Source organism: Musa acuminata, chromosome BXJ2-4 (genome assembly GCF_036884655.1).
Source record: "Musa acuminata AAA Group cultivar baxijiao chromosome BXJ2-4, Cavendish_Baxijiao_AAA, whole genome shotgun sequence".
NCBI lineage: Eukaryota > Viridiplantae > Streptophyta > Magnoliopsida > Zingiberales > Musaceae > Musa > Musa acuminata.
The window spans coordinates 41,374,881-41,398,615 of record NC_088341.1 but is presented as its reverse complement, the minus strand read 5'-3'; the positions used below and the strand labels follow the sequence as shown (position 1 = coordinate 41,398,615).

At 37.8% G+C, this 23,735-nt stretch overlaps 3 protein-coding genes across 5 annotated transcripts; all 3 read left to right on the top strand.

The window, feature by feature from the left end:
* The first annotated feature begins 159 nt into the window (after window positions 1-159).
* LOC135610930 (transcriptional adapter ADA2-like) lies at window positions 160-12,876 on the top strand. 3 transcript variants are annotated; one of them, XM_065106034.1, is made up of 13 exons: window positions 160-510; window positions 1,184-1,239; window positions 3,924-4,102; window positions 5,814-5,879; window positions 5,964-6,089; window positions 6,198-6,273; window positions 9,136-9,199; window positions 9,307-9,362; window positions 9,524-9,589; window positions 9,983-10,202; window positions 11,038-11,248; window positions 11,721-12,065; window positions 12,458-12,876. In XM_065106034.1, the coding sequence occupies exons 1-13, from the start codon at window positions 458-460 to the stop codon at window positions 12,662-12,664; spliced, it is 1,725 nt and encodes a 574-aa protein (XP_064962106.1). In that variant the 5' UTR covers window positions 160-457; the 3' UTR covers window positions 12,665-12,876. The 3 variants fall into 3 exon arrangements, with proteins under 3 accessions (XP_064962106.1, XP_064962107.1, XP_064962108.1); XM_065106035.1 differs by lacking the exons at window positions 160-510; window positions 3,924-4,102 and adding an exon at window positions 4,978-5,045 and having other exon boundaries at window positions 1,223-1,239; XM_065106036.1 differs by lacking the exons at window positions 160-510; window positions 1,184-1,239 and adding an exon at window positions 2,644-2,978.
* A 1,130-nt stretch (window positions 12,877-14,006) lies between these two features.
* On the top strand, window positions 14,007-17,247 carry LOC135610931 (protein PYRICULARIA ORYZAE RESISTANCE 21-like). The gene is made up of 5 exons (XM_065106037.1): window positions 14,007-14,040; window positions 15,158-15,258; window positions 15,337-15,849; window positions 16,290-16,371; window positions 16,455-17,247. Exons 3-5 carry the CDS (start codon window positions 15,589-15,591, stop codon window positions 17,093-17,095), a joined length of 984 nt encoding a protein of 327 aa, XP_064962109.1. The 5' UTR covers window positions 14,007-14,040; window positions 15,158-15,258; window positions 15,337-15,588; the 3' UTR covers window positions 17,096-17,247.
* Window positions 17,248-20,625: 3,378 nt separating this feature from the next.
* LOC135610932 (protein PYRICULARIA ORYZAE RESISTANCE 21-like) lies at window positions 20,626-22,094 on the top strand. The gene is made up of 3 exons (XM_065106038.1): window positions 20,626-20,692; window positions 21,144-21,225; window positions 21,319-22,094. The coding sequence occupies exons 1-3, from the start codon at window positions 20,684-20,686 to the stop codon at window positions 21,930-21,932; spliced, it is 705 nt and encodes a 234-aa protein (XP_064962110.1). The 5' UTR covers window positions 20,626-20,683; the 3' UTR covers window positions 21,933-22,094.
* The last annotated feature ends 1,641 nt before the right edge of the window (window positions 22,095-23,735 follow it).

The window sequence follows — 23,735 nt, the reverse complement described above, 5'->3', positions numbered from 1 at the left end:
TATATATATATATATATATATATATAATCATATATATATATATAATCTTAAATATTTTCGTAATTACGTTTTAAATTTAAGTTTAGTAAATCAGGAATTAAATGCTTCCTTCTTCTCGCCATCCATCGACTAAAGAACGCCGGGTGATCTTACACCGTCCATTACCTGATGACTTCAGCCGCTCCACCGTCGGATCGCCCCGGTGCCATTCCAGGAAGTCTAACGCCGCTCGCTGCTCGACCGGGCCGGACGCCTCTCGGGCCGACCACCGTCGCCACCATGGTATTCTGCGCCCCATTCGGATTCTCGTACGCTGCCGGAAGGAGTCAGGAAGAAGTTCCCTTGAGAGATTCCACATCCTATCCCTCTCCTCTCCTCCACTGACCCGGACGACGAACCCTCTCCACACCCGTCATTAGGGTTTTGTGCGGTTCCTCCTCTCCGGCTCCGAGCCGCGATGGGGCGCTCCCGCGCCGTGCCCAATTCCGGCGATGACGAAACCAATCAGAGGTAACACGAGATCCGCCACTCGTCGGAGGGAATTCTTTGATGTCTTCTTTAACAGAATTCCCTTTTTTCCTTTTTTTGTTTTTCTTTTTTCGAAGAATTTGATGGGATCTAATTGTTTCCCTGTTTTTGCTAATCAATCTTTAAAGAAAAGAAAGAAAGAAGATAGGGATTTAGAAAAGAAGCGGTGGCGTACTCATGCTGATAGACATGTTGGGAGAATCTGAATTTGTGGAAATCGTGTAAACTTAAAGAATGTAAACAACATATGCTTGCACTGGAGTACAAAAAACTGGGGATTAGATCATAGTTCATGTTCATTACAACATTCATCAGAGAGATAAAAGAGGAGGAGAATAAATGGCATAATAGTTGTGTCAAGTAAGTCCCTAAGTTGTTTACTGTTAAGAACGCATAGAGCATAGAGGAATAACAGGACATTTAGGACAATTGAGCTCTTGGTCTTTCAATTTTTTGTTGCTCTGAAACAGGAAAAGGATGGACATGAACTTGTTATGCTTAGCACGTATGCTTTGTGCCACATGAGAGAACATTTTCAAGGGCTGTTTCAGTGTTCTTGAATATCTATGTCGCATGTAGATGAATATGTATTACCATATGTGATGTTATCTTTTCTCTTTTATTGTTGAATGTATTAACACTTTTCATTTTGCAGATCAAAGAGAAGGAGGGTTGCTTCAAGTGGGGAAGCTCTGGAAACAATAACTGCAGGTTCTTTTCCTATATGCATGTTTTAGATTAAGTTACAAAAGTTTTTTGTGACAATTTTTTTTAGTCAGGACACTGTATTTCTTTTGAGATGCATTTCAACCTTCAAATGCAAAAAAAAAAGAAAAGATTTTAATAGTCTTTAAAACCTGTTTTTCATTGATGCAAGGTGTTCTTAATCTTTTACCCTTTTATTTACATGAGGTGTTTCTCATTTGGGAACTTAAAGTTCATCTAAGCTACATGAAGAAGAAACTAGCTCGTGGAATTTTCTTTAGTCAAGTGTTATAGACTTAGCTGGAATTGCCTAAGTTGTGAGGTGCTCTTACGATATCCATTCGCAAAGAGTCAGCCTAAGAGCAATCTCGTATAGGACCTGAAGAACCTGCAAAAAGAAAGTTAATTAGATTTCATAAAACGAGCGGCGAACAAGTCTCAATATATCGTTGAAAGGGGAAGCATATAAGCAATTCAACAAATACATGGTGTACAAAGAGAAAAAAGAGAGGAATGAAAAACAAGAACTTTAGAAGGCAAAAGAAGAACCGTAAGTCCAAAAACGATTGCTCAACTAGGTGTTGGTGTGTAAGGTAAGCCCACTCACACTTTGCATGTAAACTTGTTTATCCAAACAAAGCCCAACAATGCCCCAAAGCCCCATCTTGCCCTGTGCCACCCGGGTGGTTCCAAGAGTCTGAGATAGCTGATGTTTTGCATTGCACCACTGACTGCAAAAAATAGGTCGCAATACATGAAAATTGGGTTATTTTGGGGCAATTTTGTCTAGTATAGCAAGTGATTGTTGCACAGCTTCATAAACTACTTCTGCTTACAAAAACCCAGCAAAAACACACAAAAACAAGGCATAACACAGTGCCAAACAACTGTGCAAATAAAACAGAAACGACGAACAATCCGTTGACGAAAGTGTTATGAGCATGCAACAACCGTCCGTGACACAGTACATAAAGCTCCCATAAATGTGGGGTTTAGGGAGGGTCAATTTACACAATCGTACCTCTAAGTATACAGACTCTTGTGGAATTTTCTTTAAGACACAATAATTGCTTGCAGTTACTCGAAGGTTTATTTTCTTGGTAAAAGGAAGTTGACTAATAGATACAAAGCCAATTATTGCTAGCTGAAAGTTGAAGCTGAAATATGGACAGTTGGACCTATTTTTAAAGAAAAATGAAATTATCAAATAATTGTGACAGTGAATGATTTAAGAAAGGAATTTGGTTGCAGCATATTATCAAATGTTAAACTGTCATGGGAAATCAGAAAGCATAGTTGATGCTAAAATTGACTAGGAAAAATGACTGGTGAAAATTTGAGTTGCTGATGTTAAATGACAGGAAAAATGTTGGTCCTCTAAATCTGGTTATTATGGTCCGTGCTGATATTTTTGATGAAAAGTATATTATTTTCATGGTAAAAGGGCTCCAAGCTACAACATGGTAAAAGTTACTTATCAAGTCTGAAACATACAATGTGGACCTTCTTTAATCCATGTGATAATTTCAGGTATCCTTCTAAACTAGCCATTATTCCATTTTTATGCTAACCATGTTTCATCTTGCCCATAAGCAAGATCAAATGATGGATTTTCAAACTCATTGGAGGCAATGTGGACTGTGGAGAAGGATTCACAAAGCAAACCATGAGCTTTGGCAATGGTTTCATGCTTATGGTGGTAATGACTGTGTAAAAACTTTTAAGGAGTGCTCAATGGAAGGGAGGTTAGTATATCTGAAAACATGTTCGGTCATGTTTTAGAAACTAATGCAACAAAAAGGTAAGACATATGTTCCAAGATTGAGAGCGAGGTCCAACTAGAGAAAGATGTTTCTAAAGAAGCCGAGAATCAATAGCAAAAAAAGATATACCATCAGACTATGCTTTAATTACTTTTATTTTGTGCAATCTCAAACAAACAACCAATACTGGATATTTGTTATGGATTTTTCTTTTATTTTTTAAGATTCTAATGCCATGTGTACAGCTTCTTTATGGTTTAACAGAACTGTATGATTCCTTTCAATAAGGTAAATACCCATTATATTTGGAGTTACACCATCATTGTTCCAACTTCCAAAATCAGATGTTGTTTGCTAATCTGACTAGGGTAGTGTTCTGGTGTTATTTTTCCTGTGTGAGCCAACTTTTGGTGTTATGGAGTCTTTGAGATGATATTACCGCAGAATTTGGAGTTACTATATATGAGCATGAAACTGCGGATAACGTAAGATGAAAAATTACTGCTTGATAGAAGAATGAACATCAACACATCAGCATAGATTTTTTTTGAGGAAAACTGTGTTTGTCTCTAATTATATTATAGGAGTCATAATAGCACTTTGTCTTTAGAAATTAAATGTTATTAAACTAGATTCAGTGAGAACTATTATTATTTGGATTATTCATATTAGATATCCAGGTACAAATTTGAAATTTGGGAATCAGTACCATGAATTTTAGTGAACACTGGTAGGTCAGATGCTGGACTAGTGGAAACGATAACTTTTTTCTTCCTACATTCTGAGAATCTACTAGTACCGTTCAAACAAAAGAGGACCAATTAAACAATGCCACACACACTCCATGAAAATAAATCTCAAGTGTCACCCCTTTCTTTTATGCATCCTATCTCATGGCAGCCTTTATGAGTAATTTTATTGAGGCAGGTCCAGGAGCCAATGAAGGGAAAAAGGCTTTGTATCACTGCAACTATTGCAACAAAGACATTTCAGGGAAGATTCGTATCAAGTGCACAAAATGTCCTGACTTTGATCTATGTGTGGAGTGCTTCTCTGTTGGTGCTGAAGTCACTCCACACAAAAGCAACCATCCATATAGAGTTATGGTTGGTACAAACACTACTATTTCATCCTTAACTTGTTCATGATCTTTAATATGATATAACAATTTTTGCTCCTTAAATGTGGAAAGTTTCAAGTTCCTTAGGCTTCAGGTTGGATGTATCTTCTCTTTTTTTATAAAAAAATTAGTATGAAATTTTTACTAAGTGGTCTTCCTGGAAGCTGAGTTAATTATGTGAGTGGGGCTTTATTTTGCCATCAAGTTATATTTGAACTGACAGATATTCAATTTGGTATGTACCAACATCGACTGTGAGAGGGCAGACAGTAATAATTAAAAATACACCTTAGGTTTCGAGACTGTTGAGTGGGTCTGTTTCTTTTTACGAGGAAGAGTGAAATGGTACTTAAAAGTCCTACAGAAAAGTCTGACCTTTGTTCTTCTGAGAAAGCTGATACGAAATTAATTTTGGAGTTCTGTTAATGCTAAATAGATGGTTCAAACTTGCCAAAAATGTGCTGTTGTCAAAAGTGATGAAATTATTATTTTGCTAAATACATGTCAATTTTTATATGCAGGAGGTAATAATAAGTTGAAGCATTGTCTGAGTAAAAGCATAATTAGAACATAAGGCCTTGTTAAACTACAATAGTGATATCTTTAAGTTGGAAGAAAGTCATCAGATAGCCCTTCTTATTATTGAGGGTTCTGGATTTGAGCTAATTTCACATTACATTAGCTGTTTCTTCTTTTAGAAAACATTATTATATACACTTTGTTTTTCCTAAACTTGTTATTTATCATGATCACCGAGCCTTGTTATTTTCTATAATTTTTTAATGTTGTTTATACTTATAGTCAGATGGTCTTATGTTTTCTCATCCTTACCTCTTTTGATATAAGAATCTTTTTCCTCAGGTCTAATTCCCATTTCTGACCACTATAGGATATGATGTAACCTCCTTAATGAGTTATTGATGACCTCTGTAGGTCTAATTTCCCTGTTACTTTTGTTTAGTGTGGATTAAGGTATTGTTCATGGTTCTATTTATTATTATAAAATATTAATCCCAACAAGTTCTACATCTTTTCAAAAGGATGTTCAGTTAATAACTTCCTCATATTTTGCCAATTTTTCAAATACACAATTATTGTTTTTAGCAAACACATTGGTTTTAAATCTATTCTTTTGTGTAACTCTCTTCTGTTTGCAAAACTGTCATATTGGTTGAACAACTGAAAACAACTAGTTAAATTCTTTTATCGCTCAAAACTAACAATATCAACTCACCCAAGTATGATTCTATCAATGTTGCATTTCTTATTTGTGTGACAGTCAAATGTTATCCTTTTTTATATGTATATATGCAATATTATAGACTTTGAGTGAGACTACACAGTCTCTCACTTTTTAGATAGAAGAGAGAGAGAGAGAAAAGAGAGGGGTGAGATGGAATTTTAAGTTGTTTGATATTTATATATTTTGTATATTTTTTGTCTCAAAAGAAAAATAAAAATGGCAATGAGAAGTCTATATGACATTTCTATCTGAAAAAATAAAAAAATCCAGATATCAAACAAGACTTAAGAAGATTTCATCACCCTGATTTCTTTTTTTTAATGCTAATATATAATTAACTGTTTAAATAAATTCTTCCACTAATTTTGTCAGACCTGTTTTATTTTGATGTCTCTGCAGAGATGGATTTATCTACTCTGATAGATGCTAATCAAATGTCAATTTTTTTCATCAGGACAACTTGTCTTTCCCTCTTATTTGTCCAGATTGGAATGCGGACGAGGAAATATTACTTTTGGAGGTACCATCTATCTTTTGTCTACCTAAATGCTTTGGACTCTTAGCCTTACTCAATTTGATCTATAATTTTTTGGGTTACCTTTAGGGGATTGAGATGTACAGCCTGGGGAACTGGGCAGAAGTTGCAGAGCATGTTGGTACCAAGAGCAAGGCTCTGTGCATTGATCATTATACCTCATCGTACTTGAACTCACCTTGCTATCCTCTTCCAGTACTGCGGTGTCCCCAATATCTTTTTTCATTTCATTTTCATGTTTGTTGATACTCATTTTACAATGTCAAAACTCTCATGTTCTGTTGGTTGCTGAATCACACTCAGGACATGTCTCGTGTCAATGGTAAGAATAGAAAGGAACTTCTTGCGATGGCTAAGGTACAAGTTGAGGGCAAGAAAGGTCGGTTTTTATTTCTCTGAACAAATTAGTTATCTTAAACATGCTTTTTCCCATTCTTTAACTGAGGTGCACAATCAAGTGTAGATGTTAGTTGTTTTTGCACCATAAGTTCACTAGAAATTCAGATCTTGTTGTTCAGTTAGGAACATTTTCAGCTCAATAAAGTTATCTAAACATAAGCAACGGAAGCCAACAAATCTTATAATGTGGCATGCAATTAAATTACAACATTAATGATGTTATCATCATTATGCATGATAAGAGCACTGACTGAAATAAGAGATCAACATGAAGTTGATTCAAAAATAATTATGCATGATAAGAAACATTGCATTATTATCATGCAAAGTGACACCTATCAGTGGTTGGCCTGGCTAGGGATGAGACCCTGAATTTTATTCGGGTGAAACGACCCTCATATAGACAGGAGAGATTACTTGATATCACACCTTCAAACAAAATTAGAACGGAGTATTACTTTACTTGTCAATGTCAAAACATGTCTTCTTTACAGACATGTAGAACCGTTTGTGGTCATGTCTGATGTTCCATTGGCCTATTTTGGGAGTCACTTAATATAATAATCGAGAGAAACATATCCATTCATATGCGTACATGTCACGTCTTGCAGATGTCATTCTACATCACTTCACATTCTAATACATCAAACTTGTTTATCAAAAGATTCCTATAACAATATCCAAAGAAACTACAATATGCATTAAAAGATAATATGCAATTAATATATACATATATCATATATGTATATATTTATTATGCGAGGGATAGCTATCATAAGAAATACGAATTAGATAGGCACGTCATGTTAGAATTTTATCATGTCACAACTTGGAAGGTTCGATATTTCAAAAAGAATCCAAGATCATCTAAATTGGATTTAAAGTCATAAGATATAATCAATTTACAATTAATCCCTGGAAATTACAATTAGGTGATCAGAAATTTGTAGATCAGTTCATGGAAACCATAATATATGTTATGGAAACCAAAACATATGAAAGGAGCACTTATGTTATAAAAAGTGAAGGGTTCAAAATTTCAAATATATATTCTCAAAAAGATGGTCAGATTCAGAGGATCATGATGAGAAAAGGCATGGAATGATTCAAAGGCTAAACAAAATTTTAAAAAATGTAAATTTTGTAAGCAGAAAGATTAAATATTTCTTACTTGGACTTGAAGGTCAACAAGAGAAAAGACAGGTGATTGTTATAAACTCTACTACAGTAATGAATTAATTTAGTGCTATCATCTAGCATCAATTAATTACTTAAAAACCATGAAAAAAGACAATATTTGATAATCAGAAAAATATAATAAGGGTATCAGAAAATTTGGACGGCCCCTGCCTACCTCCCCTTTTGGTTTTGACATTACCTCTTCATCTGCAATACACTCCATGATGGATGCTCCCCTACCTATCTCCCCTTTTGGTGATGACACTACCTCTTCATCTGCAATACACCCCATGATGGATGCTACTAAGAAGCATTGATCGGCCAGAGTGGAGGGAATCATTGGAGAATTTACACATGTGAATGGGCATTACGAAATTCAAAAACATAATCCTGTTCTTACTTGAAGTCATCTAGTTGTCAAAACAAATTATAATCTTAGTCAAATTGCAAAACCAATCAAAGCTCCATATTTAAACTCCTAAGTTACCCTTATTTGATCTAGCTAACATTCGGGTTTATGGAATGGAAAGAGTATTATGTTGCTATGCTTCCACATTAGTCAACTGCCAGACTTTCAAATGTCAAAAAAAAAAAGACACATCCTGTTTCTTATGCAATAATTTAGTAAATGTAAACATGTATCAATGTAATAAATGTTTCTGCATCTTAAAGTTTGTGCAGCAGTATCAGTTTTCATTTTCTCTTGAGGGTAAACATGTTATTAATCAATTAAGATTTATGTAAACCTGAGAAATCATTAACTTGAACCATTCGGATTACTTCAGGAAGCTCAAGTGGTCTTAAGCCCCTGAAATTTTCTTTGCTATATTCCCCTCCTTTTATTATAATAATTCATCTCTTACATTTATCGTTTATTGTTTACTTGAAATTTGCTTCATGAGATTTGTTTTAAATTTATTGCTTTTAGTTTTTAACTCTGTATAATTTAACATTTTAATTATGATTAGCACCTAAAATGATCCCTTCCCCGATTAGTGTCCTGGCTCCGTTTATAGCACTTGTCTTTGTTCAATAACAAAGAAACATGATATTAGGTCAAAAGATAAGGGAAACTACAAGAAGCGGAAAAGGTTGACTCTACATTAATATTATTAAAACAACATTGTATTCAAGCCCAAAGCAATCCTAAATCTAACCTGGACTAAAACTTAGCTACATTATGTCTTAATTAGCTTTTGTAGAAGGCAGCACAATTAGTGGTTGTGTATTTTGCTGGAGTTGGTTTAGTTATTCCTCATCAATTACCTATGGAATCGCAAATTTGGCAGTAAGCCTTGACAGATACGGGCACCAGTTTCTTTTAGCATCTTCATGGCAAGCATTAACGTGATAATCCATGCTGCCTGGTTTTGGTTCCTTGATAATGGTTTTTGCCTCTTTAGGATGTTATACCTGTTTGGTTGTTGAAACCATTTCTCTTAATGAAGTGCTCTACCACAAAGCTTTTTAATGTCATCTAAAAGTTTGAGGTTGTCGTTTTAACTTTTAACTACTCTTCATTGTCATAAAGGTCACAGTTCTGGAATTTTTTTAGACCATTTTTCATCAAGCCATCAATCTTGAGTTCATGTGCTTGCCACTATCTGTTGGATGCCAATGTGTGCTAAGTCTAATCTTGTGCCTTTACTGTTTAATATTACAGGTACTTCACTGCTTGGTGATGTCACACTAAAGGAAGAGTCTCCATTCTCACCTGCAAGGGTCAAGTATGTGTTCCGATATAAGCCTTTTCTTTTGTCCTCTCTCAAGATCTTTCTGAAACCTCTCTCTCTCTCTCTCTCTGCGCTTGTGTGTGTGTGTGTGTACATCATAGGGTTGAAGATTTAGATGAAGGTTCAACAAATCGAACACCCTCAAACCTAGCTGCAGGTAATTTTAAGTTACTTTTCTCTAGATGTTGTTATGCTCTTGGTTCTTAGTTGCTGAAGGAGCTAAACGTGGACAAAATACTAAAATGTTTTGCATCCAAATTTATTTCTATTAGTTGTAAGTTGTAACATTTACATGGAATTGTTTGAATTTTCTTGCAGGTGCAAGTAAGACGGCTTCAAATGTGGGACAACTCAAGGATAATTCTGATGGACCTAAAGTAGAAGGTTGTACATTAGCAGAGCATACATGTTTCTTTTTGAATTCTCATTTTGACTTCCATCTAAAACTGAAGTTTATTTTGCATATATACATTAAATGCCCTCAGCTTAAATTGATCTTTGTTAAAAATTGGTGCATATCTCTGGACTTTAGCCCCTGGAATTTTTTGCTGATTATCTGCTTGAAATTGTTTGGATAAAAATGTAAAACATGATTTTTAAGGTTCTGAAACTTGAAGCTAAGTATTGTCACAAGATGCTTGTTGCTTGATCAAGTAGTAGTACACATGCTTTTAGGTACAAAGTTTGTGGATCATTATTTCTTAAAGCATCTAATGTTCAGGTGCTTATGTTTCTTGAACGCTAAAAAGCATATCCTAATTCAAAATTAATTGGCAGATTCTTATGCGGATAGGACCATTGGTGTAAAAAAGCCTAAATGTTCAGGAGATGAAGGACCTTCTATAACTGAGAGTGGCTATAATCCCAAGAGACAAGAATTTGATCCTGAATATGACAATGATGCAGAGCAGTCATTGGCTGATATGGAGTTTAAGGAAAATGACTCAGAAACCGAGCGTGAACTGAAGCTGCGGGTGCTTCGTATATATTTGTCAAGGTTTGTGTCTAATGATGAATTTACTGCTGTATATGATTCATTATAGATTATACAGATTCTCTTTAGATCAAGGATACATGACAGTGCTTGGAATTTATTTAACAAAATTCAAAAATAGGAGAATCTGATTATTGGTGGAATAAAATTTTGGTAATTTTATAAAACAAAAAAGATTGCATGCGACTGCACTGACTGTTTATGAGTCATCTAATAAAAGCTAGGGAGAGAAATGAATAAAAAATAATGCCAAGTATATGGTCCTACATTGGTCCTTGCTTAGGCTAGTAAACAGTAAACAGTAAACAGTAATCAGTATATACCAGTTCGGCTGGTATTTGAAACCATAATGAGGACTACCAATATAGTTTTATGCTTACTGAAAACTTGACTTCTCTGATTCTTTATTTTAATATGAAAAGTTTGTGATGGTGTTCTTCGAATTATTTTATGATGGTTTTTGGAAAAGAATGGATATATGATAGATACAATGGTGCGTTCAATATGCAGTGATCACAAATGTAAGGGCAATAGGAAGCAAGATGAATGAATTACTTTAGTATTTCACAGACAACAATTTTGAGTCCTTGTTTATTTAATAAAGTGAACATTTGCAATGGGTATCCAAATATCCTGACTAATATTGCAACATTATGCATATTTGATAACAGAAGACATTTGGTAGTATTTTATCATTGTGTCGGATGTCTACAGAACATAAAGCTGTTGCTTTTCAAATGACTTTTGTATGACATTCTTCTATGCTTAAGAGAAAAATATCATTCTATTTGTTGACCACTTTCAAAGAGTGATCATTGTGCTATAATCATTCTGATAGACTTGATGAAAGGAAGCGAAGAAAGGATTTTATACTAGAAAGAAATTTACTTTATCCAAATCCATTAGAAAAGGAGCTCTCAAACGAAGACAGGGAAATATATAACCATTTCAAGGTCTTTCTGCGCTTTCTATCTCAAGAAGAGCATGAGGACTTAGTTAAGAGTGTCATTGAGGAGCGGAAAATTCGAAGAAGAATTCAAGAGCTACAGGTGCATTATTTTTCTGTGTTTATGTAACTGTCAATTGCTTTTTGTTAAGCATTCTTGTCTTGCTAGCTTTTGTAAATTGGCAAATGATCCTTCCTGATTGAAAGAAGTCAAATGGTCCTCACGACAAAAAAAAAGAAAAAGAAAATAAAGGAAGATTTCTTTCCTGCCCCATGGTTTTACTTCTACCTTTTTCTTTTTTATCTTTTCACTGCAAAATGTGTAACTTCTATCCTGAAATTTTTCACACAATTAAGTGAAATCCATACAGCTCCTAGTTTCTCATCTACAGTTAAGTGTAACTTCTTTTCTAATGCCACCTTGGTTTTATGGAAAATAAGAGCACCAACCCACCCTAAACCGATCATTACTTAAGATAGCAAGTAGAACTTCTTTGCACTACTGATGTTTGTTATGAATACGTTACGTCAATTATATGATTTTAGTTTTTAGCTGGCCTAGATTTAACTGCCAGGAATGTCAAGCTGCTGGGTGCCGCACACTGGCAGAGGCAAAAGCATACACAGAACAGAAGCAGAAAAGGGAACTAGAGGCAAGCACACAAAATTCCAAAGAGAACACTCAGGTTCTTAGTGGTAGCAAACTAGTGCAAAAAGCAAATCGGCCTTTGAACAAAGAAAAAGGGGAAAATGATGGAAGCCTGAGGAACACTATCGATAACTACAAAATAAAAGGCGCCACTGGGCTAGATTCTGGTGGTAAGGACTCACTTTCAACAGCTACAGGACAGATTTCTGCAAGATCATTTGATGAATGGGATATCACTGGACTCCCTGGTACAGAATTACTCAGTGAAACTGTAAGACCAACTTTCCTGTTCCTGTTAACACTTTCTTTGTTCAGTTTGTTGGTCATGTATACACAATCTTGTAGTTTGATATAGATCAGGTGAAATAACATCTTTCTTGAAACCTAAGCTGCTTGTAAATATCATGCTTGGAATTATAAAGTAGCGAGCCCTTCCAATTACTCAATGCAGATAGCTTCTAAGGATATTTTTGTTCTGAGATCTTGTAATAGGACAATTAACATCTTGTCTAACACCTAGACCAGTGAGTCCTTCAGAGATTTCTTTATGCAAGCCATATGTTAGAATTAAGTATAAATTGTTGGTTTGGGACTTCTGAAAAACATGTTTACAACTTGTCTTTATATGGTGTTTAGATAACAGCTTCATTTTCATGTTATCAGGAGCAAGAATTTTGCTGTCAAAATACATTGCTGCCCAGTCATTATCTCAAAATGCAGGAGACGCTGGTGCAAGAAATATACAAGGGCAACATTGCTAACAAATCGGATGCCCATGGTTTATTCAAGGTTGACCCGGTAAAGGTGGATGGGGTGTATGATATGGTAAAGAAAAAGTTGGGCCAGCAAGAAGAGCCTACTGTTGTTTAATTCAGCTCTAGCATAAATTATTTCAATTAATGGCTTCTGTAAGTTATCGAGTCTCGGATAGTTCAAAAGCTTATATGCTTGTAAGCCTTCACAGCACTGTGTTGTATCTGTTACACTTAATTTGCTTGATCTTGAATAAGGTGGGTCAGAGTACATGAATATTATGTATATCTTGAGTCTATCGCAGTAATCGTTTCTTGGTTACTTATACATACGCCGAAAGGAAAAGTCATCAGTGTAATCAGTGAATAACCATCATCAGCAAAATTTCATTTGGTTTATAGCTCCTACAATTCAACTGTACTGTTTCTCACAGGACTGTTCTCATATAATTTCAGTAAAACATTTCTAACCTATAGCCCATCCAAAAAGAGAGGACTCTTTTTTGATCTACTCTACAAGAATCTAAGAGCAGTTTGCTGCTTTGAGGCATCTTTTATTACATTGTTCTTATGTTGTGTATGCCCTCCTGTATTTCTAATTGTTGATTCTATTGTCATGTCATGCTGAGTTGTTCGACTATGTATTTGATACTTGAGGTGTGAAGAAGAGTTTAGTTTCTAAACATGTCATGTTTCTTTCACTACAGTCAGAGCAACTGAAGCTTGCAGCATGTTGGGATATATCTATCACAAGCCACATCAAATTTTACCATATTGTCATTTGCAGGAAGTTCAAATCAGGGAGGATTTTCTAACACTGTTTTTTTTCTAATGGAGTTTTTTTTACATATTTACCTTTCAAAGTTTCAAAATCACATATATATCCCTCCAACATTTTATTAATTATATATATATATAGTTATTTACAAACTCATATTAAGAACCTTGAATATGACAATAGTGTACACAGGCTCTAAACAGTAATGAAAATAAAAAATTAGAGGAAAAATAAAAAATAAAAAAGAGGGAGTTATGAATAATAAAAAATAAAAAAGATGACAAAAATAAAAATAAAAAATAGGACAAAAATAAAATTAGAGGGAGTTATGAATAATAAAGTATTATTTTTATTAATTTTTAAGGGATTGTGAATAGTAAGAATAGGCTCTAAACATTAAACTCCTATTTGCTACTCGTATCCAAAATTTCAATTTGGGTTGAATGAATTGGTTGCGTCGAGTCGATTCAGTTGCGCTGGGGGGGGGGGGGGTTCTAATTTACAAAAATGCCCTTTTACTTGCTTTTGTTAAACCTGAATCGTATGCCAAAACCTACAGTTCAACCTCCAACTTCTCATCTCGTTACGAAGTCGATCTCATCGTTTTCGCCTTCTAAGCTTCTTCGGATTCAAGTCCTCTAATCCAAGAAAAAGATACTGATTTGAAGAATCCAATTCGATTTTTCAGTGATGGATGATTTCTCCGACTCTTTCAGGTATTCTGCTTTCTTATAATCTTGCAAGAATCCATGTGTCATTGGGAATGAGGGCGCAGGAAGCTTCCCTTCTATCCGTGAAATAAAAAGTTTCAGAATCACGAGTATCCTCGTGTTCTTCCGGTTCACCATCCTTTGTAGTAGAAAGATTATAAACGTACAACAATGTTTAAATGTTTTCTGATATTGTCTCTGCAGTGGAAAAGCTGTAGGTTAAAATTTTGGATGAACAAAATAGGTTTAAATACAGAAATTATATCTAGTATTAGTTGATGTGGCTCAAGCCAGTCAAAGATGATCCTCTTGCTGATTGATTGGCATGAGTGGAAGAAAATTTAAAGAACTCTTTTAGGAGAGGCTCATATGCTGTTTCAACAAGTGTACTTTAGGTGTCTTTCTTTTCCTAGAGGTCGAACAGCAGGATGCTTCAGCAATGCACTCTTAGGTGATTCATGGTTGTTAGTCATACAAGTTTGGTGTTTTAGGTATAGTGCCACAAAAAGCTCTCTCTCTCTCTCTCTCTCTCTCTCTCTCTAAGATGAACAACCATGAAGGCCCCTCCCAGGCCAGTCTACCTACTTGTCATCTCGAACACCCTCACTAATAAATACATCAATGATTCTTTGTTGAGTGCATGATCACACACTTGCTAATTAGTAATTACATAGTCTCGCACTAGCAGGTCAGCTAATTTAATTTTGTCCATTGACCCACTTGCAAGACACAAAAGTGCCTTCTTAGCAGCCTCACATTGATCATATTGTTAAAGGAGAAATATTTGGCTCATTTCTGCAACCTTGGTTGGCCATTCAGCAGTCTTATCATCTCAATGATCATTGGAATCAGTGGCCTCCTTCTTCCTTTCTTTATCCATGGTGCATCATGATCCTTACAGCTTAAGCTTAGTCCATGATCTCCTAAATCCATGGTGCCTGATGACCTTTATATCTCAAATGCTCGAGCATGGGTATGGTTCTTTCAAGATCAAGAAACAAGCACTGCTTCTTTTATTTACTGTGGAGGAAGTATCAGTTATTTGTTCTGTAAAATACTTACATTACTCTGTATGACCAATGTGTTTGGCTTACACAAAATAAACGTTGGCAATGATTAAAAGGTTTGAGGAAGGTGTGGAGAGGATCGAAGCATCATCCGGAATGTCATGTTTATCTTTGAGGACCACCATCCTTTCCTTGTCCACACTAAAGAAACAAAATGGTGATGGTTTTAGGTGACAGTTCATTTTACCCTCTTAATTATCTCCATGTACTAAAGTATCTTTTCTTGCATGTGAAGATTGCTTTGTGGTACCCTCTTTAATTGGGAAGTTTGGTTGAGGCCACCAATCATCAGATACGAGCAGTGGAAGTGCAAGCAAGAAAAGCGCTTCTTGTCCAGACTTGGGTACGATTTCTTCTCTATGTCGAGTTAAACTCCTTCTTCTGCAACCCGAAAAAGCAGAGAATTTGAGTCACCAAAATAATATCCATCTCTCAAAGGACGATGGATTGGGTCATTTTCCGGACTCGATAAACAGTGCCGTAGATAATGCACATTGAGAACGCTCAGCTGCACCACACATGCCTTCTTCGTGTGACTTGTGACGTTCCAACCACCGGAAGCAGCACTCGCGAAGTTAAGGGTGCTTTAAACATGGCTATGAATCGTGCGAGGGTAGATATAAGAAAAGCTTTGTTCTTGATCATAGTCATTGTGTTGGTGGCCCGTCAACTGCATCTATATAGGGAGCCGCTTGGTATCCGCTTCTCCCCCAGCTTGGGATCTCAAAACTTTCGAGAGATGGCAGAGGTGTTCATCTCTCTCTCTCTCTCTCTGTGTGTGTTTGGTGAACTAATTGTCTGGACATATATGGATTTATTGTCAGGCATGGATCTTTATGAATTGGTCAACTTCATGCTGTGTTTCATGAGTTAATCAGCTCCTCTTTTTTTTTTTTCCTTTGATGTGTTCTTTATTAATTGGATAACTCACATCATGCAATCCGGATGACCAAAAACAAATAGGATATCGATCGGTCTTGTGGATTTGACCATTCTAAATTTCTCTGCTTGGTTTAGATTTTCTTGGACTTTGGAATCAACATGATGTTCTTCAGCATTCATTGACTTTTCTACCGAGTCAAAAGCTCCACAACACAAGAAAATGAAGGCTGAAACTATTGTTCATGGAAGCCAAAACTGATTCATGTCTGTTTGCTTGTGCTTTTCTTGCACGCCTTGACACAACAGATCGCCACGGTAATTATCAAGGTTGACTTGCACTGCCGCACCTGCTCCAAGAAGATCAAGAAAGCACTGTGCAAGCTCCAAAGTAAGCTACCTTCTCCGTCTCTCTCTCTCTCTCTCTCTCATGGTGCTGACAAATTTGTGTGGAAATTGGTCGGTGTGTTGGAGACCGGTTCAACATCCAATCAATCGTCTACGACGAGAAGAACAACACCGTCACAGTATCCGGCCCCTTCAACCCTGAGTGCTTCATCAAGAAGCTTCGCTGCCTCGCCTGCAAGGTGATCAAAGACGTCCAGATCAAGCCGAAACCCCCACCTCCTCCTCCTCCCAAGGCCCAACCACCAAAGCCCGAACCGCCGCCGCCGCCAAAGCCCGAAAAACCGCCGCCGCCGCCGCCTGAGGTGGTGGTGAAGCTACCCGTGTGTGTTTTCCCGCCCCCGGGGTGGCCCGTCTGCTGCTACCAACCGTGCCCCTGCTTCGAGCCAAGAAACGGATGCCGCCGCTGCTGCACCTGCGGCTGGATCTGCGACGTCCCGTCGCTGCCACAACCGAGGCCCAAGCCAGTCCCGTTGCCGGAGGCCGGGGTGAGGCCGCCCGTGTGTTTTTTCCCGCCCCTGGGGTGGCCCAACTGCTGCCGCCAACCGTGCCCCTGCTTCGAGCCACTCAACGGGTGCCGCCGCTGCTGCTCCTGCGGCTGGGTCTGCAACGGCGCCCCGCCGTCCGCCGCCTGCCGTCCCGGTTGCGAGGTTGACGGCTGCAAGATCATCGTCGAGCAGGAGCCTTGTCAGTCCTGCTCTATTATGTAATTTACTATACGTACCGTTATTCTCGTTGCATGATGTTATTGCGTAACAGTGATAGTTAACGGATAAGAACGTGGACTGAGGTAAACGTCACGTGACTTCCTCTGTCAGTAATGTACGTAATATAATATGTGATGATATATTTTATGCTGTTATATCTCAGTCGTCGCAATATGATGTTCGGTGATTTTATATATATATATATATATATATATATATATATATATATATATATATATATATATATATATATATATAGTGATTTTTGTTTATACTTGAAATCTAAACTTAATATACACACAAAAAATATATATATATAAATTTCATACAGATAAATAGGTAATTTTGAAACCATAAAACAGAATAGATTTATAAACCCCTCAACTAACAAAAAGATTGTTATCCTATCGAGTGACTCCGAGATCATATAACATATGATTGCTTTTGTAATTTGATTAGGATACGACAATGGGATACTCATTCGTCTCATGTTTCTTAACAAGAGTATAAGTTACATCTACTTTAATGCTACAAATCAAGATGACAAACTTCAGGAGTTGATGATATTTTTTTTATTGGTGAAAAAGGTGTCTGAAATAGATATTTGATAGAAGAGACATCCTCCAATATTCACCTAAGAAGTGCCATCTGGCACATTAATGCACTTTTAGGATCTAGTTTAGATCCATACGAAACGTTGAATGGGGACAAAGTTAATGAATCAAATTTAACTTGAGCGGACAAACATAAATTATGGTTGTAGAATACAGTAATTTATCTGGTTATAGTTATTAAAGTCAGTTATTATTTTACTAAAAAAAATTTTGTTCATTATTAACTTAAGTGTCGGAGAGATCGCATCGAAAAATCCATCCAGTCTCGTTTATCATACGAGTCGATCATAGAAGAAGGGTACGAGCTTCCTTAACTATCAAGCAAATATTCGAACCTACTCTCCAATCACAGTAGATTTCTTCTACAACTTGAATCAAGTCGGGTTGATCTAAACATCACCAACATCCATCCATCCATCCATCATGTATTCTAACTCATGATTTGCTCTGATATCCAAATATCACATGTTCTAAAAGCTGAAGTTGTTAGGAAATAAACCTAATATATGCTTTAATCATAGAAAGCAAAAGTGTTTTGTAAGGATTTACCTGCACAACAAGTCAGAATTATATTAGAATAGTCATAAATGAGAACTATAAGTTGTGCTTGGAACATTCTACTGAACTATAAGGCGACACGTTTGCCCCTCTTATGGAGAGGTGGACCCAAGCGCCCTGCATGCCTGCCGCCAATTAGGAGGCACGTTTCTTCCGCATAGGGCCAGAAACGGGTAACGACACATTGGGACAAGTGAATCTCCGTGTCATGCCATGTGGAAGTACTCTGGGATGGCGGCACCGTTGGGTTCTTCCGAGGACACCCAAGGATCCCCTCCAATGCCAATGCGGTTCCAGCATACACAGGGGACCCCACATATGGAAAGGTTGGGCTAGTCTCAGTGGATAGCCACATGGTAAGGGGACTTGAACGGTTTCCATTTAAAGGTGCATCATGGAGAGGATCCGCATCATTTCAAGGCGGAGGTAATCGGCCAATGACCGCGGCCGCGAAACCACATTGAACTCGGGTTTGGGGTCCGGTAAGGACACTGCCTGTATACTCCAAATCAGGAAACACTGTTCTAGGGTGCTGCCTCCGTCTCGAAGTGGTGGTACCCATGCCTTTGCATGGAGAGTACACTGTATTCTGCATTGGATGGAACAGGTGATCCGAACTATTAAGCCGGGCGGGGAAGAGGGCAGAAAAGGTGACCTTTCCGATTACGCGAAGGGCTTGTCCTCCTCTTCTCTCTATTTGCCACGTTTCGATCGCTCGAAGCGCTGTGATCTCCATCAGGTACGTTTCTTCTTCGACACCAATCTCGTCGTGGCTTAAATTTCGTACCATACTTGGGATGCCTCTTCCGAACGAGATAAAATTGGCTCGATCCAGCTAGGGTTCCGTGAATTGCCCATGGATGTTCGCCTTCTTGCTATTTCGTGATTCTTAATGGTTCTGGAAACTTGTTTCGAAAGTTTTGGATCGATTTAGAAGGTAATTCCGACTGTTGGTGATCGTAGAACCTGGTATCAGATGCTCGATGCCGTAAAGTTGCCTGCTTTATGGGGTGTGTGTTTCTGGGGTTATGAAGAACATACTCCTGTGCTCTTTAGCGTGGTTACATTTACTTTTTTGTTGGGTTCAGGATCTATCCCACCGACTAATGGGTATGTATTTGGTGCTACACATTGGTGCGACGTTTGACAGACGCTTTCTTGCTAGAGATGGAAGTAGGGTTTTTACGGCTCGTGTTACTCCTGTTTTTGCTCCTGTTGATTTTGGCCTTTGATGTTGAATTCTCATACCATTCGTTGTTTTGATTTTGTTTCCTTTTACAATTTGTGCAGAATAATATATTTTGCCATTGTTTTTTTTTTTTTGTGGTAATTTGCATTTTATCTATTGTTAGTAGCTTCAGTGATCTATAGCTATAAATGCGCCGATTGGTCGCTGGCAATGTCCTTTTTGCATTATTTCCGGCGTCCACTCACTATCTGGTAGCTAATATATAACATAGCTTTCAATGCAGTTGAAATGACTGAAGAAGGCACAGCTACATGCGGCCAGTGCAAGGGAAGAAGCAAACCAAAGAAACGGACACCGACCGATGGACAGGAGAAAAGCAAAGGCAAGAAGCATGTGAAGGAAGATGACCATGTTTTAGAAGAGGGTGGTGAAGAAAAGAAGGAAGGTGAAGCAGAAGAGGATGGCGAGGAAGAGAAGGAAGACGAAATCAAAGAGGAGGGGGAGGAAAAAAAGGAAGGTGAAATAGAAGTTGATGGAGATAAAAAGAAGGAAGGGGAAGCAGATGGGGATGAAATAAAGGGAAGGTGGAGATGGGGAGAAGGAAGGTGAAGAAGTAGAAGATGGAGACGAAACGAAGAAAGGTGAAGAAGTAGAAGATGGAGACGAAACGAAGAAAGGTGAAGTAAAAGAAAATGGAGACAAAAAGAAGAACGATAAAGAAGTGATCGATGGTGAAGGAAATGAGGATGGATGGCCAACAAACTCACATGACAAATTTGGAATGTGTGGGCGGAGAAAAAGAGGCCACCGAGAAAGTAAATACAGTAGAAAATGGTGGATGCAGTTGTGTCACGTGATTTCTTTCGTCATCGACTTGAGATGTGATAACGCCATAATACCGGTTGGAGACCCGTCGTTCTCCTTTTCCTTATCGAGAATATAAATTTCTTTTCTTGAAAATATCATAAAATAATATAATTATTTTAAGAATTGAATTGAGTAATTATTTATCAATTCCAACAGCTTAATCTATTATAAAAAAAATTAATATATGTTGTAACCCTTTTAAAAATAAAAATAAAAATAAAAATCTATATAATGATTGAGTGCTACCGGCCTTAGTATACAATTAATGATCAGTCACTGTATTGGTGACTCGTCGACTGCCTATATAGAGGGAGCCTTTGGTTATCCGCTTCTCAACCAGCTTGGGGTCTTAACCTTCGAGAGATGGCAGAGGTGTTCATCTCTCTCTCTCTCTCTCTCTCTCTCTCTCTCTCTCTCTCTCTCTCTCTCTTAAAAATCTGTCTTCACTGTGGTGAGCTAATTGTCTGGATAAAGATGAATTTATTGTCAGCCATGGATCTTTATGTGTTGGTCAACTTCATGCTGTGTTTTTCTTTGACGTGTTCTTTATTAATTGGATAACTCACATCATGCAATCCGGATGACCAAAAACAGATCGGTCTTGTGGATTTGACCCTTCTTCTTTTAGATAAAATTTCTCTGCTTGGTTTAGATTTTCTTGGACTTTGGATTCAACATGATGTTCTTCGACATTCATTGACTTTTCTACCGAGTCAAAAGCTCCACCGTGCAAGAAAAAGAAGGCTGAAACTTTTGTTCATGGAAGCCAAAACTGATTCATGTCTGTTTGCTTGTGCTTTTCTTGCTCGCCTTGACACAACAGATCGCCACGGTACTTATCACGGTGGACCTGCACTGCTGCACCTGCTCCAAGAAGATCAAGAAAGCTCTGTGCAAGCTCCAAAGTAAGCTACCTTCTCCCTCTCTCTCCCTCTCTCTCTCGCTCTCTCTCTCTTTTTGCTGACTAATTTGTGTGGAAATTGGTCGTTGTGTTGGAGACCGGTTCAACATCGAATCAATCGTCTACGACGAGAAGAAGAACACCATCACAGTATCCGGCCCCTTCAACCCTGACTGCTTCATCAAGAAGCTTCGCTGCCTCGCCTGCAAGGTGATCATATGTGTCCAGATCAAGCCGAAACCCCCACCTCCTAATCCTCCCACGGACGGAAAACAAAAGCCCAATAAACCGCCGCCGCCGCCTGAGGTGGTGGTGAAGCTACCCGTGTGTGTTTTCCCGCCCCCGGCGTGGCCCGTCTGCTGCTACCAACCGTGCCCCTGCTTCGAGCCAAGCAACGGATGCCGCCGCTGCTGCACCTGCGGCTGGATCTGCGACGTCCCGTCGCCGCCACCATGTAGGCCCAAACCAGTCCCGTTGCCGGGGTGCGGGGTGAAGCCGCCTGTATGTGCTTTCCCACCCCCGGGGTGGCCCAACTGCTGCTACCAACCGTGCCCCTGCTTCGAGCCACGCAACGGGTGCCGCCGCTGCTGCTCCTGCGGCTGGGTCTGCGACGGCCCCCCGCCGTCCGCCGCCTGCCGTCCCTGTCGCGAGGTTGACGGCTACAAGATCATCGTCGAGCAGGAGCCTTGTCAGTCCTGCTCTATTATGTAGTTTCCTATACGTATACTTATTCTCGTTGCAAGAAGTTATTGGGTAACAGTAATAGATAACGGATAAGAAGGCGGACTGAGGTAAACGTCATGTGCCTTCCTCTGTCAGCAACGTACGTAATATAATATGTGATGATATATATGTTTATGCTGTTATATCTCAGTCGTCGCAATATGATGTTTATATAGAGATTTTGGTTTATACTCGTAATCTAAATTTAATATACATACAAAATAAAAAATAAAAAAATATATTAAAATTTATAGAGATAAAATAGATAGATAATTTCGAAGCCACAAAAAAGACCCCAACAACATGAAAGATTATAACAAATAGGATTGCTTTTGTTTGAGATATGATTCAACACACTGGTTGGAGACCCGTCCGTCTCTCCTTATTCCTAGTCAAGAATATAGTTTTCTTTTCTTGAAGATATCATAAAATAATTATATTATTTTAAGAATTGAATCGAGTAATTATTTATCAATTCCAACAGCTTAATCTATCAAAAAGAAATTAATATATGTTGTTACCCTTTTAAAAATAAAAAAAAGGACAAGAAGGAACATCTCAATTATAGTAAACCTTTCATAAAATAAACTTTCCCGTCCATCTCGACATTGACAAGAGAGATGATCTCACTGCAGGTTGGGATTGAGCTGCATTACCTACCGTGAAGACGATGGCAGCGACAACGCTCGGTGACTGCCGGTCAATGGTGGCAGCCAATGGTGAACCACACGTCTGGTCGTCTTTTCTTGTCTCTATCCTCGGCTCGGTGGCCTCCCACACTACCAACCTTGGTACGGATATGGTCGGTCAGGCCATGGCACATTCTGCATCCCCAGATTTACTTCCAAGTATGTTACTCTAAAAGCTTCCTGGAGATTGAGAATGGCAGGATCACTAAGAAATATGACCATTGCTTCCCTCTAAATTCCTCTCCTTTATTCTCTATTAGCAAAAGGCAGACTAAACACAAAACAAGCATCCAGGAGAAAGCTAGTTTAGATCTGCCATAATGATAAGGTTGCATTTACTTCGATGCTGCCAATCAAACTTACATTGTTTTTATTGATGAAAATGATGTCGTATTTGATAAAAGAGACATCTTCCACTATTCACCTAAGAAGTGTCACATGTCACAATAATGCACCTCAATGATATAGTTTAGATGTGCCATCCAGCACATTGAATGCACTTAAATAATATAGTTTAGATCCGAAACATTGGATGTGGACAAAGGCAATGAATCAAATAAAACTTTAGAGGATAAACATAAAATGTGATCTTATCACGCAGAATACAAGTCGAAAAATCATAAATACATGTGTTTTTCCCCATCTCATATGAATTAAAAGGGCAATGACAACAATTATTTAGTCATACTGTTAATCACTGTTTCACAAAAAATCTCTTTTTCAGCCAACCTCGTTTTTCATACGAACATCCAAGTCTTCCTCAACTATGGAACAAATATTTAAATATTCTTTTCAATCATACCGGACTTTCTAGACATCACAAATAATTATTATGTATTCTAACTGGTGATTTGCTCTGATACCCAAAAGATCACATATTCTAAAAGCTGAAGTTGTTAGAAAATAAACCCAATATATACTTTAATCATAGAAAGCAACAGTGTTTTGTAAGCAAAAGTTAGAATTGAATCAGAATAGTAAAAAAGGAGAACTAGAAGCAATGGCAGCCGCTTTCTCCTGGTCATAAAGAACATCAAGATAGAATTATATTACAATAGTAAAAAAGGGTTTACCGGCTCGTCGACTGCCTCTATAAAGGGGG

Excerpts from the sequence above, each read along its gene's own strand:
- LOC135610932 (XM_065106038.1), top strand. Across the intron at positions 21,226-21,318 it reads AGCTCTGTGCAAGCTCCAAA|ACCGGTTCAACATCGAATCA; the intron begins GTAAGCTACCTT and ends GTTGTGTTGGAG.
- LOC135610930 (XM_065106034.1), top strand. The coding sequence starts at position 458 with ATGGGGCGCTCCCGCGCCGTGCCCAATTCCGGCGATGACGAAACCAAT. Across the intron at positions 6,274-9,135 it reads ACAAGTTGAGGGCAAGAAAG|GTACTTCACTGCTTGGTGAT; the intron begins GTCGGTTTTTAT and ends TTAATATTACAG. Across the intron at positions 10,203-11,037 it reads CTTCGTATATATTTGTCAAG|ACTTGATGAAAGGAAGCGAA; the intron begins GTTTGTGTCTAA and ends TCATTCTGATAG.
- LOC135610931 (XM_065106037.1), top strand. The coding sequence starts at position 15,589 with ATGCACATTGAGAACGCTCAGCTGCACCACACATGCCTTCTTCGTGTG. Across the intron at positions 15,850-16,289 it reads ACTTTCGAGAGATGGCAGAG|ATCGCCACGGTAATTATCAA; the intron begins GTGTTCATCTCT and ends TTGACACAACAG. Across the intron at positions 16,372-16,454 it reads AGCACTGTGCAAGCTCCAAA|ACCGGTTCAACATCCAATCA; the intron begins GTAAGCTACCTT and ends GGTGTGTTGGAG.